The sequence below is a fragment of the Echinops telfairi genome, unplaced genomic scaffold (genome assembly GCF_000313985.2).
Source record: "Echinops telfairi isolate 266 unplaced genomic scaffold, ASM31398v2 ScPeMD7_7417;HRSCAF=8455, whole genome shotgun sequence".
Taxonomy (NCBI): domain Eukaryota; kingdom Metazoa; phylum Chordata; class Mammalia; order Afrosoricida; family Tenrecidae; genus Echinops; species Echinops telfairi.
The window spans coordinates 2,643,038-2,656,377 of record NW_022111317.1 but is presented as its reverse complement, the minus strand read 5'-3'; the positions used below and the strand labels follow the sequence as shown (position 1 = coordinate 2,656,377).

General features: G+C 58.0%; 1 protein-coding gene across 1 annotated transcript; it reads right to left on the bottom strand.

Moving 5' to 3' along the window:
* Positions 1 to 2,372: 2,372 nt before the first annotated feature.
* On the bottom strand, positions 2,373 to 13,146 carry TESMIN (testis expressed metallothionein like protein). The gene is made up of 5 exons (XM_004713598.1): positions 12,679 to 13,146; positions 9,658 to 9,813; positions 7,823 to 7,943; positions 5,469 to 5,545; positions 2,373 to 2,450 (listed from the first exon to the last, which is right to left on the bottom strand). The coding sequence occupies exons 1-5, from the start codon at positions 13,144 to 13,146 to the stop codon at positions 2,373 to 2,375; spliced, it is 900 nt and encodes a 299-aa protein (XP_004713655.1).
* Between the last annotated feature and the right edge of the window lie 194 nt (positions 13,147 to 13,340).

Sequence of the window (13,340 nt, the reverse complement as noted above, 5' to 3'; positions counted from 1 at the left end):
GCGGCTCTGATCGCCCTGGAGGGTGCAGCCCGTGGACCGGAGGAGGGCGAAGCAGGAGCCCCTGGACAGTGAGCATCTGGGGAGTGGCCCGCCAGCGCCTTCGGTCTCCAGGGCCCAGGAGAAGTGGCAGGTGGAGAAAGGCTGTTTGCAGAGGAGTGGGAGTCTATGTGGGCCCCATGAAGGGCGTGGAAGCCTGTGGGGAAGGAGTAGCTGGCTCCTTGAGATGCTGGGGTCTGGCCAGGATCACACACCATGCTCGCTGGCTGGCACAGAGTGTGCGCATGCCCTGTTTTTGTGGTTGGCGTGCTTTGTCCTGGGGTCCGCGCCCTCTCCCCTTGGCCATCAGCCTGTCCTTCTCTCTGCTCGGCTTGGGCCCCCTCAGGCCTCAGCCATCACACACACACCCCGCCCGGTGGAAACAGACAAGTCCCTGGCATCTGCTACACAGGCTGCCTGCAGTCACTTCTGCTGGTCTCCCACTTCTGAGAGAACTCCCCAAACCCTGCCACTGAGCATGGGGCTCATGTTATCCACCACACCTGGCTCTGCCCCTTTGCAGAGGGCAGCTGTGGCCTAGGTCCTGGTAGGTGCCCAGAGGGGGGTACTTAGACCGACTGACAGCTCACTGAGTGTCCGTGGACTCGGCAAGGTGCCAACAAGCCTGCTTGGACTGAGGGGGCCGCGTGTGGCCTGCTGATGGCTTTGCGGACATCCAAATGCTTCTTCAAAAACAAAGCCAGGTACACCGAGGAAGAGGAGGCCATTCTCTCTGACCGAGGCCAAGACCAGAGGCACCAGAAATCTCCAGGGACCATGGACAGAGCCAAAGGAACGCTGAGACCATGGCCAGTGGACAGGGCGACTGGCTGGCATCCAAGTCTAGAGAGGCAGAGGCCAGGGGCCACGTGGCCGAGAGGCTGAGGTCCAGACAGGGGGACTTGGCTGCTGACTGAGGAGCCGCGGCGGCTGTGGAGCAATGGCCGGTCCTCACTGCTTGCTGACGCCGGCTGTGATAGCTTATTAAGGTCCCCAGTAAGCCCCACATGTGTGGGGAAACCCAGCCAACGGTGCCTGTCCCGGCCGAGTCGGGAAAAGGGGCTCTCGGCCATGGGACAGTGGAGGCCACTAGAGGTCACCAGCCACCTGGCAGCCACCTGTGAAGCTGCAGGGAGGCAGGAGACCACCACCCTCTATGGTCCTGAGAGTTGCTCCTGGCAACAGAGGAGGTTCCCGTGGGAAGAAGCGCAGCAAGGGGTGCAGGGAGGAGCAGGGCCAGAGGCGAGGGAGGACCCAGGGAGGGGACCAGGTGACCTACAGTGGAAGCACAACTTAAAGGTACCCACAGAGCTGGTAATGCTGGACTGCTTTCCTGGGGCACAGCCAAAATTACAGCAGGAGGCAAGGGGGCAGCCTGGCATGGGCGAGCCTGCAGCTGTCCCCGGCTGAGCACCACGACTGGACCCTCCTGCCAAGGGGGGACACGAGGAACACATGTGCAAGGAAGTGGTGGGATGGTGGGTTAAGCAAGCATTGGGCTACGGACCAGAAGGTCAGCGGTTCGAAGCCACCAGCAAGCAGCTCCCCTTAGCAGCTGCTCTTCTGTCTGTCCTGCTCCGTGCCAGCTCCCCAGAGGCGTCCCATCCCCTGGGGGCTCGAAACCTCGGGGGCCAGGCCTTATCCTGGCTCCACGCTCTTGGGGGTGGAGGCTGTCCATGAGGATGGGCCAGTGTGGTCGTGGTTGTTGGAGCCACAGGACCAACAGAGGCTGTGGGAGCTCCTTCCTGACCTCCTGACCCGCTCGCTGATGGCTTCCACCCGAGTTGTCGTCATCCCAAGCTCGCTTACTCTCTCTCTCTCTCTCAACTGGAAGGCCTCACAGCCTCCAGAACATTCTACTCAAGTACTGCTGGCACCGGATCCATTCGGCCCTTTTTCTCCGTGGGCATCCCTGTCACTGGCCCTTGGGGCATGGGTGTGATGCCGCTGGCTTGGTCCCTGCAGAGCTGTCCTGACCCTTCTTACCCTTCCTCCTCTCTTCCTGCGCTCCTGAGCCTCCCCGCCTCCCTCCTCTGTGCCACCCCTGTGAACCTGAGAGAGACAGACACAGAGAGAGTGCCCAGTAAGTGGCAAGAGACTCTGGAAGAGGGACACAGCGCAGCAGGCGGCCGGGTGCCCACCACTGAGGCCCCCAGTCCACCTTGTCAGCCACAGAAACCAGGCAGGGGCAGGACGCCTAATGACCAGGTCAGCAATGGGGATGAAGGGGCGGAAGGTTTTTGCAGGGATGCTAGTTGCTCAAGCGCCCCTGCAAGCATAGCCCAGGGCTCTGGTGCCACAGCTTTACAGGGGCCACCGAGGGTCGCTCTTAACCCTTACCCAGCCAGAGTCAGCTGCGCAGGTCCCGGCAGGGCGGCTCCACTGACGACTGGCGGGAAGGCTCCGTTCTCCAGCTGTGCAGAGATAAAGGCAGGGGCATCCTCCTTAGCAGGCTGCTTTGACACCCTCAGCCCCCTCCCCCCAGGCACAGGCAAGGCCTGCTCTTTCTGCTCCCCCTTGGGCCCCAGGCCCTGCCCTGATGCAGAGGTGCATCTATGAGAAAGGTGCCCACAGCCAACAGTGACCTGGCACCCTGCCCAGCCCTGCAACCCCCAGGGACATCGTCAGAGGGCTCTCGGGCATCCTGGGGGCCAGGGCTGCAAACCAACTTGCTGATGAATTTCTTTAAACTGACCGACCTGTCACTTGGTAGTCCTCCTTCCACCAGGGAGGGCGGGCTGGGCTGGGTGGACATCCTGGACCTCAAACTGCTTCTCTGCCCTTGGTCAGGAAGCCCTAGACTCCTGGGCAGAGCTGTGCCCAAGGCCAGACCACTTCTCCAAGGAGCTCACCCCAGCCCACCGGGCCCACCAGGAAGATTACAGGGGGGAGAGGGGGGGACCGGCCAGGCCAAAGGGGGCCCAGCCAGGCTCTCCCAGAGCTGGGGTGCATGCCAGGCTCTCCCAGAGCTGGGGTGTGTAAGAAGGGCAGCCAGACCACTCCCTTGGGGCAGCTTTCCCAAATCCCACACCCACACTCAAGCCCCAAACTACACCCAAACCACATCCCAAACCTATACCCACACCCACACGCACACCCAAATCTACACCCAAACCCAAGCCCAAAATTACATCCACACCCACACCCAAACCTATACCCACACCCACACCCAAACCTATACCCACACCCACACCCAAACCAACACCCAAGCCCCAAACGACACCCAAACCTATACCCACACCCACACCCAAGCCTACACCCAAACCCACTGCCCAACGAGAGGAGCGGGTGGCCTCATGCCATGGACTGGGTGCTGACTCACAGTGGCCTGTAGGGCACGGCAGCACTGCCCTGGGGGTTTCTGAGGCGGTTGGTCGCCCTTGAAGGGCGAGAGAGCCTCCTCTTTCTCCCGGAGCAGCTGGCAGGTATCGGTGAGCAGCTGAACACTTCAACCTCCTTAAAGGAGGGACGGCAATAAACCCGTGCCCCTGCCCCCTCCCCGACTGCCAGGCATGGCGACAGTGCAGCCGATAAGCTTCTCCCCCAGACCCACCTACAACCCTGTGTCCACCACCTCCAACTCCCAGAGTGCGGAGGGGCAGGGAGCCCGGCTCTCAGAGGGGAGGCCATCCTCTCCAGAAAGCAGGCCCAGTCACCCTGGTCTCTTCATGCTTGTTCCCCCCCAGGAGAGAAGGGCAGATGAGGGGTCTGCCAAGCACTATTGTTGGCGCTGACTCATGTCCATCCGTCCGTCTGTGCCCTCCCCACCATCCTTGTCATGGTGGGGCCTGTGGCAGGGACATCCTCGCCTGTCAACTTGAGCAAGGGGATGGAGTCCAGCCTGTCAATCAGGTCGCAGCTCGATGCCCTCATGTGGCTCACTGCAGGCCAGGCCCACTCTCACTGCCTTCCCTTTCCTGCTGTGGAGACACTCAGAGAGCTGGAGGAGACATGTGGAGACCCATGCCAGCATTGAGATGCTTCCACCGCCGCTGGATCCACAAGACCTTCCACCCACCAGCCTGTGACCTTCCTGCATTCGGCATCATTGCTTGTGGCTGAGTGAGCCTAAAGAGGAACTTATGGACTTGTATCAGACATTGGACTAATATTGGACTGACAGACTTGATCTGGTCTTCACAGCATACGATTGCTCTTTGATATAAAGCTCTTTCTTATACACATATGAGTGTCTATGAATTTCTCTGGTCCACCCGGACAAACACAGAACCCATGAGGGCAGCTGCTGTCTGTCCATCTCCTTGAGGGCCTTGCTCTTTCTGCTGCCCCTCTGCTTCACCAAGCTGACCTGCTCCTGAGGACATGTCCACAGCACCGGAGACAAGCCTCGCCCTCCTTGCTACTCTTCTGTTGAGACAAGGACTGTAAGGGCCCGAAGGCAGGGCCAGCTGGAGACCAGGGTCCATGGCTTCCTGAGGCCGTGGGCAGCCATCGAGGCTGGAGGGCGGTGGTCCCAGCCTATGTGGCACACAGAAACACCTGGGATCCTCGGACTCTGTGTGTGCAATGTGCTCCCAGGCCAGGGGCCAGGCTCTGAAGAAAGGGCCTGAGTTGGTCACTTGGCGAGGCTGCAAGGGGGTATCCAAGGGGGCAGCCAGTGCACTACAGAGATTGTGGTCCCGGGGCGTTCCAGTCTGGGGTGAGGCCTGAGGAGGGGGCCCACTGGCACTTCTCCCAGAAACCAGGGCTGAGAGGCGGGGGACTTTTGGTAACAGCAAGCCTGACATGTGCTTATTGCCCGGTGCTGGCAGCAGCACGGATGGAGGGTTTGGCTGAGGAGGGTGCTCAGGAGGCAGGAGGTACGCACATAGCATCAGGCTGGACTCCACATCCAGTGCTCACAAGGCCGGGCTCCGACTGTCCAGCTGCTTGGCTCTCCACTCCCTCCTCGCGGGCTCATAGAGCATTAGAGAAAGATCTCCCTCGAGATAGTCGTCTCCCAGGCTTCTCTGTAAGGCGGCTCCCAGCTTCACCCTCCCAGCCTAGACCTCACTCCTGCTTGTCAGCCCGAATCGCACGCAGGATCCTCGCTGGGTATCTGAGCGACACTCATTCTTCGGCCCAGAGGGACTCTGAGGTCCCTCGTCTTGGGGACAGAGATGCCAGCCTCCTGCCGTTCGGGCTGACAGCATGGCAGCAGCCCACCTCTCTCCTTCGCTCAGACCACCAGCAGCCAGAGCGAGCGAGCAAGCGCCTTAGGACAACATAGGAAGCCGACCACTGCCCCCTTCACCACTGCCACTTCTGCCCGTCCCGAGTCCTGCCCCCACAGAGCCTCCGCTTCCACTTGGCCCATCTCCCTCGACCACCCGAGCCCCACCCTTCCCAAGCAGAGTGGACATGTCCAGCGACCACAACACTAATAGCCAATGGTCATTTTTATTTATTCTCTTATTAAACCAGCGACTCACTTGTTGAGTAAGGAGGTTCAGTTTTGCTGGCACGGGCAAAAATCTTCCCACTAAAGTCGTCCTGGGCTTCGTGACCTCTGCAAGGAAGAGGATCAGGGTGAACAGTTAGCTCCCACTGCGCCCAGCCCGGAGCACAAACACACACACTCTCCCGGCCAACAGGCTCCTCAGGGGCAAAGAGAAGATCGAGGAACATGACCCTCAGATTTTTGGGAGCCCCCTTGATTTTTGTTTTGTCTTTCTTTTTTATAACTCGACATCACCAGTTTTCTTTTTCTGGCTATAAAATACCAGATTCGAGCTTTGGGGACGCAGTTCCCAGTGCGTGCACAGAGTGGAGGCACGGCGCCACCTCTTGGGCACTGTGTGAACTATGTCCATGCCTGTGGCCGCTTTTTCCAAAGGGTCACTCCCCGCAATCTGCTAGTGCCCCTCGGGAGGCCTTTGGGGAGGAGAACTACACTCTCTAGTCACTGCCTGGTTCAACGCACTCCCTCCTGAGGCTGGGGTGTCCCTACCAGGTTCAGCTGGGGGCTCAGGTAGCATCATGAGGTGCTCCGTGTGGGCACAGTGGGGCGTGTGCCTCTTCAACAAGGAAGCAAGCACTGTAGGGGGGCGTCACAAAGCTCGTGCAAAACCACAGAGGCAGGTTTGACAGGGGATACCTGTCCACAGGCATTTGCCTTGCCTGCAAACATATCTGTAAATGCAGTGGACCTTCAAGGGGACAAAGTCACGAAAACTCCCTAACCGTAACCAGACACCTTGAGGGAATAAGTAGACGAGCTGCGGGTGGGTGGGGTGGTGGAGGGCACCAAGGTCAATTGGCATGACATGGCCAGAGAAACAGTCCGATGGGTTGATGACGGAGCGCGTCAACATCAGGCTCCGCAGCCCTGAGACCAGAAGAGTTGGATGGTGCCCAGCCGCTCTGCAAGGATACCAGCCAACAGGTCTTGGGTACAACCGGGTGGAAAATAAGGAGCAAAACTCAACATCATACAAAAGACAAGACTGACCTGTCTGGTGAGACAGGTGGACCCCCAAGATTGCAGCCCTTGGTTCCTCCACCCCATGGCCTCAGTTGCCTGCTAAATAATCTTCAAGTCTATGGGGGAGACCACAACAGCAGGGTGGCCCACACTTCTTAGAACAAGCCACGTCTGACAGAGGGAGGCGTGTTCAGAAGGGGCAGGAGAAGAGGAGGGAGGGAAACAGGAAACAGGGCGGGGCTGGGGAGTGACTGACAGGGACTGGGAAGATTGCAACGAATGAATGAAATGATGATGGCCGAGCCAACACTCTCCTCGTCAACCTGCACCCGACTAGCAATGGTGGGGGGGGGATGGTTAAACAAACAAACAAACAAACAAAAAACATTGAATGGGAAACGGAGTAGAACGCCAAGGGGATTTTCCCATGAATGTTTTGAAGCCCTCTCACAGAGAGCCTCCCTGACTGCAGACGAGACCCTGGTGTGTTTGTCCTTCTGTCGTGAGAGCCACAAGATGCCCTCCCTGGGTCCGTGACTAGGCACCTGGTGTGAAGGGGCTGCCCTTTCTCGGGAGGGGGAGAGGAGAGGCCACATCCTTCCTTCTGACCCTCCGCTCCAGGCACTTGGCCACTTGCACCGACCTCTGGGTGGAGATGATGTGATGGGCCTGGCAAGGGCCTTGGCCCGTGGGCAACGGAACACTCCTGACGCTTGTCAAGAACGCTCCTAAAACCACGCCGCCGCCGCCACTTAACCTTCTCGAATGGCTGCCACGAGGCCCTGCTCTGGGCCTGTGCCAGCTGCATGAAGGGCTGGAGTGAACCTGGGTCCAACCGGTCAGCAACCCATACCTAGTTCAAGCCCATGGTGGTCAAGCCAGGGGAGGTTCTCTTTGCTGACCTTCACACATTAACGTAGGCGAACATGCCAATTCCTACCACGCCTTCAAGGTCAGCCGGAGGAGAGAAAGGTTGGTGTGTCCACGCAGGCACGTGCCCACAGTGGGCTGAGCAGTGGGAGCAGATGGGCGTCACACCGGGGGGTCAAGATCTCTCAGCAGGTCGCTTACACGGGGGACAGTCCGTGAGCGAATTGTCTGAGGCCAGCAGTTTGGTGGGCAGGGATGTGTCTACATGCAGGCTAGGCTCAGAGCACACGTGTCTGGGCCAGGGTGGGGGGAGGGTGCCCATGGCCTATTTAAGAACCCAACGGCTCAAATTGAAAGAAAGAAAGCGAGAGAGAGAGAGAAAGAACGAACCCAACGGCCAAGTTCAGTCTGGCTCTCGATGCAAAGTCAGTCTTTTACTGGACCGAGAGAGGTTAGACACCATGAGCTGGCCAAGCCCTCTGTGTCCTGTACCTGGCTGCAGGTAGTTATTCTGGTCTTGATACTGAGGGACCAGGTGGAGGGCTGTCAGCTCCCTGGTCCCAGCGTGGTCTATGCACAGCATCTGCGTGCCCCCTTTCAGCTGGCAGATCACCTGCAAGGAAACCCATAGAACGTCCATCTGAGAACAGAGCTTTCTACCTGGGAGGAAAGATGGCCGGAGGGTGTGGCCAGGGCAGGGGAACCTCCTGGGAGGAGGACTTAATGGAAGCACCTGCTATGTCCCCTCTGTGTGTCCTCAGGCTGCAACCACTATGCTGATTGTGAAGCTGGCTTCACCCCAGAGCAGGTATGACCCCCTTCCCGGGGGGTGGGGGTGGGGGGTGGGGCTGGGCACACCTTCCATCTCACTGCCACTGTTTTCCTGCCAAACACTTCTTACTCCACACACTTTCATCGCCCAGGTTCAGCTCAGAAGGTCTGGCTAAGAACTGGAAATCTCTAAGCCGCCAGGCCAGCCTTCCTGGGTCTGAGGATCCGGCGCAGGCAGCCAGGGGGTGGTTTTAACCCTGCGTGAGCCATCGCTAGCAGCAGAGGGGAGCTGGCCCTAGGCAGGAGCCCAGACTTGCAGGCGGACTGGACACAGAGGACAAGGACCTCTGAGCAGGTCCTTGTGTGGACCACGCTAAGCCAAAGCTTGGGGTGAGCTGTCCCGAGTGGGGCCCCGTCTTGGAGCACAGAGCTCTGTGGGGAAGGGGAGGGAGTGTTCCTTGGTCTCTGAGCAGTTTGCAAAAGGGATCCTGGAGCGGGCCCCGTGGCTCCCTCCTCTCCAGTCTGTGCCCACCCCACCCCCGGCCCCTACACACAAAAAGATCCGGAGTCTGAGCTGCACCCACCCAGAGTTCCACCACGATAAGTTCCCAGCACCAGCAACCACGGAGGTGACAAAAGCCTGGGTCTCTTATCTACCACATGGGGGTGCAAAGGCTGAATGCAGCCCTGTGCCCATGTTATATGGGCTCTGTGGCTGGCGCCACCTCCAGTACAAGCTAGTGAGCATCACCAGGAGCTTGGAATGAGGTCAAGGCAGGAGAATGCCAGCACCCCTGTGGTAGCTACATAATCTGGTGTCAATTTGAGACTATTGAGAGTAAAAGTGTGGAGTCTAGCCTGTCAATCAGCTCGCAGCTTGATGACCTCATTTGGAGCCGCTAAGGAGATAAATAACTCGCTGGAGGTGGGACACACACTCACGCCCTGCGAGACATGCTTGCTGAGAAGACACATGGAGCTACGCTACAGCCCTGGAGCTGAAGGAGCCACGTGGAGACCCTTGCCAGCACTGAGATGCCTCTACCGCCACTGGTCCCACAAGACTTTCCACCCACTGGCCTGTAATATTCCTGCATTCGGAGTCATTGCATATGTTGTGTGAGTCTGAAGAGGACTTTATAGACTGGTTCTGGACATATGGGCTAATATTGGACTTATGGGCTTGATCCAGACCGGGCTGGGATGCTTTCTTAATGTACAATTGCTCTTGTATACATCACTTATGTCTCTATGAATTTGTTTCTCTAGTCTACCCAGACTCACACAACCCCACAATCACCCAGCTCAGCCACCCCTCTCCATCCCAGTGCCCGTCTCCTGCCCCGTCCCCTCAGGAGAACAGCTGTGGCCTGGTCATTGGATGTCACTGGCAATGATTTGGGAGACATGAGGGAGACTCTCAGTAGTCAGAGGAGCACCTGAGAGACCTTACACCAGAGTCCCCTCGCCCCCAAATGCTCCTTCCGCCGTCAGCGGTGGGGGAAACCAGGGAAGAGAGGGTCTCTGGCTCGAGGGGTGCTGCCACCTGTCCTCACCATGGGGTTGGGGTCCTTCTGGGGGCAGATGGCAGGGTCCTCCAGCTCCTGGGAGGACGGGAACTTGCTGCAGGGTTCCTGGGTGTGAGAATTCCCAAAGCTTGCTTCCTCCGGGTCGTTCGTTGCCATCGGGCCGCCCGCTTCCTTTATTTCAACCTGGAGGATAAAGCCGAAAGCAGGCCATCAGGACTGGAGAGACCCCGTGCTGCACCCACCCGCCCGGGCTTCTGCAGTGGTTGCATGAGGTACAGAACACAGACACGGCCCAGGCAGCTCGGGCTGGCGGCCGCCCTGAGGGGCTGTCAGGAGAATGGGGCAGCCTGGGGCTTTCAGTGGCCCATGTTCCTGAAGTCCTCGCATGCATTCCAGGGATTTAAATTAAACATAATGTAGAGGACGAGGAGAGGGCTGTGAAGCAGCGAGCATCTGTAGAGATGGCTCTGCTCTGGCCCACAGGGTCAGCACTGGCCAGAATTCACTCCAAGGTGGGGAAACGACAACGTGGTTGGCTGACGAGAATGCAGGTCTGATCCTAACACAGACAAAGGCACGCTTTAGCCATATGGCTACTGTGATACTTAGATTATGCCAACCTGGCCAATAGGAACATGTGGGATTCATCAGGTCACAGTTTGATTGGAGGGCAAAGAGATAAATGGCTCTGCAAGGCCCGCCCCCTCTCTCTTGCTCTCTGGTGATCAGAGTGCTGGAGCGTGCTGCTGCTGGAGCTGGTTCTCTGCCTCACCCTGAGTCACACCACTTGTGGGCCAAGCCTGTCACCTGGCATTTCTTGCTTTTCATATCTCACCTGGGCCTAGTTCACTAAGCTCCTGAGCTACTGACTGTTGGTGACCCACCCTGCTGCCTGCTGCCTGTGGGCAGACTCTGCCTGCCTTGCCCAAGGGAGGACTCTGCTACCTGCTTCCTTGACCTTGGACCCGGCAGTCCACGAGTTGGCTGTATATTAACTGTTCTATGGAAGTGAGTTCGACCGAACCCTCTGTACTGCTGTGCGGACTGATTAATTAGCTCTTATATTCCTTCTCGCTGTTTAACCTGATATGTATAAAATCATAAATGGCCTGGTTTTGTTTCTCTAGGGAACCTTGCCTAACACAGCTGTAGTTACGGCTTTCGTCCCAGCTGACCACTGTCCCGGAGCACAGGATGTTGGCCCTTGGCTCCTGCTTCCTGCACCGGGGTGTCTGCCGTGCCCTAGTCTTCAATGTGTAGATTCCATTGTTGTTAGGTTCCCACCCCATAGCGACCCTGTGCACCAACATCGCCCGGACCTGCCATCCCCACAATCGCTCCATGGCTGCAGCCACTGTGTCCATCCATACCTTCAAGGGCCTTCCTCCTTTTTTTGCTGCCCCTCTACTTTCCCAAGCATGATGTCCTTCTCCAGGGACTGGTCTCCCCAGACAACATGTCCAAAGTAAGTGAGGCAAGTCTCGCCATCCTTGCCTCTCAGGAGCACTCTGGTTGTCTTGCAAGAATCCAAGACCGATTTGTTTGTCTTTTTGGCAATCCGTGCTGTCAATATTCTATGCCAACACCACCATTTTTTTTTTTTGCCAGCACCGTAATTCAAGCGCATTGATTCTTCTTCAGCCTTGCTTAATCCACGTCCAGCGTTTGCATGCATAGGAGGCGATTGAAAACACCATGGCTCAGGCCAGGCGCCTCTTAGTCCTCAGAGTAACCTCCCTGTGTTTCAACGCTTTAGGAGGACTTGCGCCGCAGATTCGCCCAATGCAATGTGTCGCTCCATCTCTCGACCGCTGTTTCCGTTGAGGACCACCTGGAATTCACAAACAGTGTTGTGCTGCTTGTGTTGGACATTTCTGTCGGGAGAAGACAAGTCTCTGGAGAAGGACCCCATGTTTGGTACAGTGGAGAGACAGCGGAGGAAGAGGAAGGTCCTCCGTGTTGCACGAGTGCGAGGGTGGCGCAGGAATGGGCGTTGCTTGGGGTCTGCTGTGCGGGAGGTCGCTGTGGGCCGGTGTGTCAACAGCAGCACACACAGGGGAAAGTATAGAAAGTGCAGTTGTATAGCTCAATCCATTTTTAGGAAGAGAATACCCATGTCAAGAAACAGAATAGCGACAGTACCCCAGGAAGAAGCCCCCTGTGCAGGTGGCCCTATTGCTTTTTCTTTTCCTTCCTCTGCCCCACTGCCCCGCTTCCCGCATGCTTCAGACTGCTTCTTTGGGTGTGGAAACCACTCTTCTCGGGTGTGTCTTTTATAGCAGTGTTCTGCGGTGTTGGGTTGTCTCTACGAGACTAACTTGGCTCAGCAGCATATCTTTCCGTTGAGTGCTTTATCTTGTTTCCCAACTAAAACCTTTGGGGGACACATTTGGGGGGTGGGGGGTGGGCAGGAGATGGGGGACGAACAGTGTGGCTGATGGCCTCATTTGCCGTGAGACCGGAAAAAGGAAATGGGTTTGGCAACCGCCAGGTTTGATCAAAGACTGCAGGGAAGGGAATCCTCATCAAAAGGGGGGCGAAATATATAACAGAACATGACTTTTTTGGAGCCATGTGTGTTGGATGACCCCCTGCCAATAATGCCCTGAGTTCATCCTTAAACCGGAAGCCAAACACAGCCTCCCAGGGGGTTGTCTTAAAGCCAAACAACAAAAAAAGTGGGTTTTGCTATGTATGTTCTCATCAACACGGATTAAGAATGTTTTAAGGAAAACAAACACTCCTGGTTCTATGCTCATGGACACGAGGTTCTTCCAAAGTAAAGAAGCCTTGTTCGCCGGAGCCACAGACGGCTAGGGCAGAGCACCCCATTGTCTTGAGTGGATTGGGCCTCATGGGATCCCCCAGGTTGGAGGTGAACTGACCCTTGAGGCCCTAGGTAGCCCCTCTCACTTCCCTCTTGTTCTTGGCTGCCTCAAAACCGAGCGGGGAGGGAGGGTGCCCGTTAGGAATCAGCCAATCCCATGCCCAGACGGACCCTGGTGGGAACTTCAAGGACACAGCACACATCTCCCTGGAGGTTCTTACTGGAATCACGCGGACGCCAGGGTGGCCGGCTCCTTCCCTGGGCCAGGCACCCAGGGGCATGACGGCTGGGCTCCTGTGCGGGGCCAGCAGCGAGGACAGGAAGTGGACGTTGTAGGCAGGGGGCGGAGCCCGGGCCAGCAGCGTGTCCTCCATGGCGCTGGGCTCGGGGACCCCCAGGAACTCAGCCAGGACCTTCCGGTCATCCGGTGTGTCCCCTGGGAGCTCCACCTTGATGGTGGGGTCCGCTCCTGGCAGGGTGTGCAGTGCCCGCAGTAGGGGCTCTTTGGGGTCTGGGGCGCCCAGGTAGGCGTCTTTGAAAACATGGAAGTCGTCGTCCCCACGCTGGGCCTCCGCTGGGGTGGTCAGGGCCATGTTCTCAGGTGCGAAGTGGCTCTCGGCGCTCAGCAGGTCCGACTCCAGCTCGCTCTCAGGGCTGGGCAGCGCACCCAGCATCGGGGTCTCTTCCATGTCCGCATCGCCCCCTGCCCACTGATCCCGCCTGCAGGAGCCGCACCTGCAACCACGGGGGCTGGTGAGGGGACTGTGAACCCCGAGACCTAGGAGGGGCGCTGCCCCCACGACCAGGGACTCCACTGCTCCCGCCCCGAGATGACGAAGGGTCCCTCACGTCTGGAGATGATGGGGTCCTGAGATGAGCGGGG

Excerpts from the sequence above, each read along its gene's own strand:
- TESMIN (XM_004713598.1), bottom strand. The coding sequence starts at position 13,146 with ATGGAAGAGACCCCGATGCTGGGTGCGCTGCCCAGCCCTGAGAGCGAG. Across the intron at positions 7,944-9,657 it reads AGAAGGACCCCAACCCCATG|GTGATCTGCCAGCTGAAAGG; the intron begins GTGAGGACAGGT and ends GTTTCCTTGCAG. Across the intron at positions 5,546-7,822 it reads GAATAACTACCTGCAGCCAG|AGGTCACGAAGCCCAGGACG; the intron begins GTACAGGACACA and ends TCTTCCTTGCAG.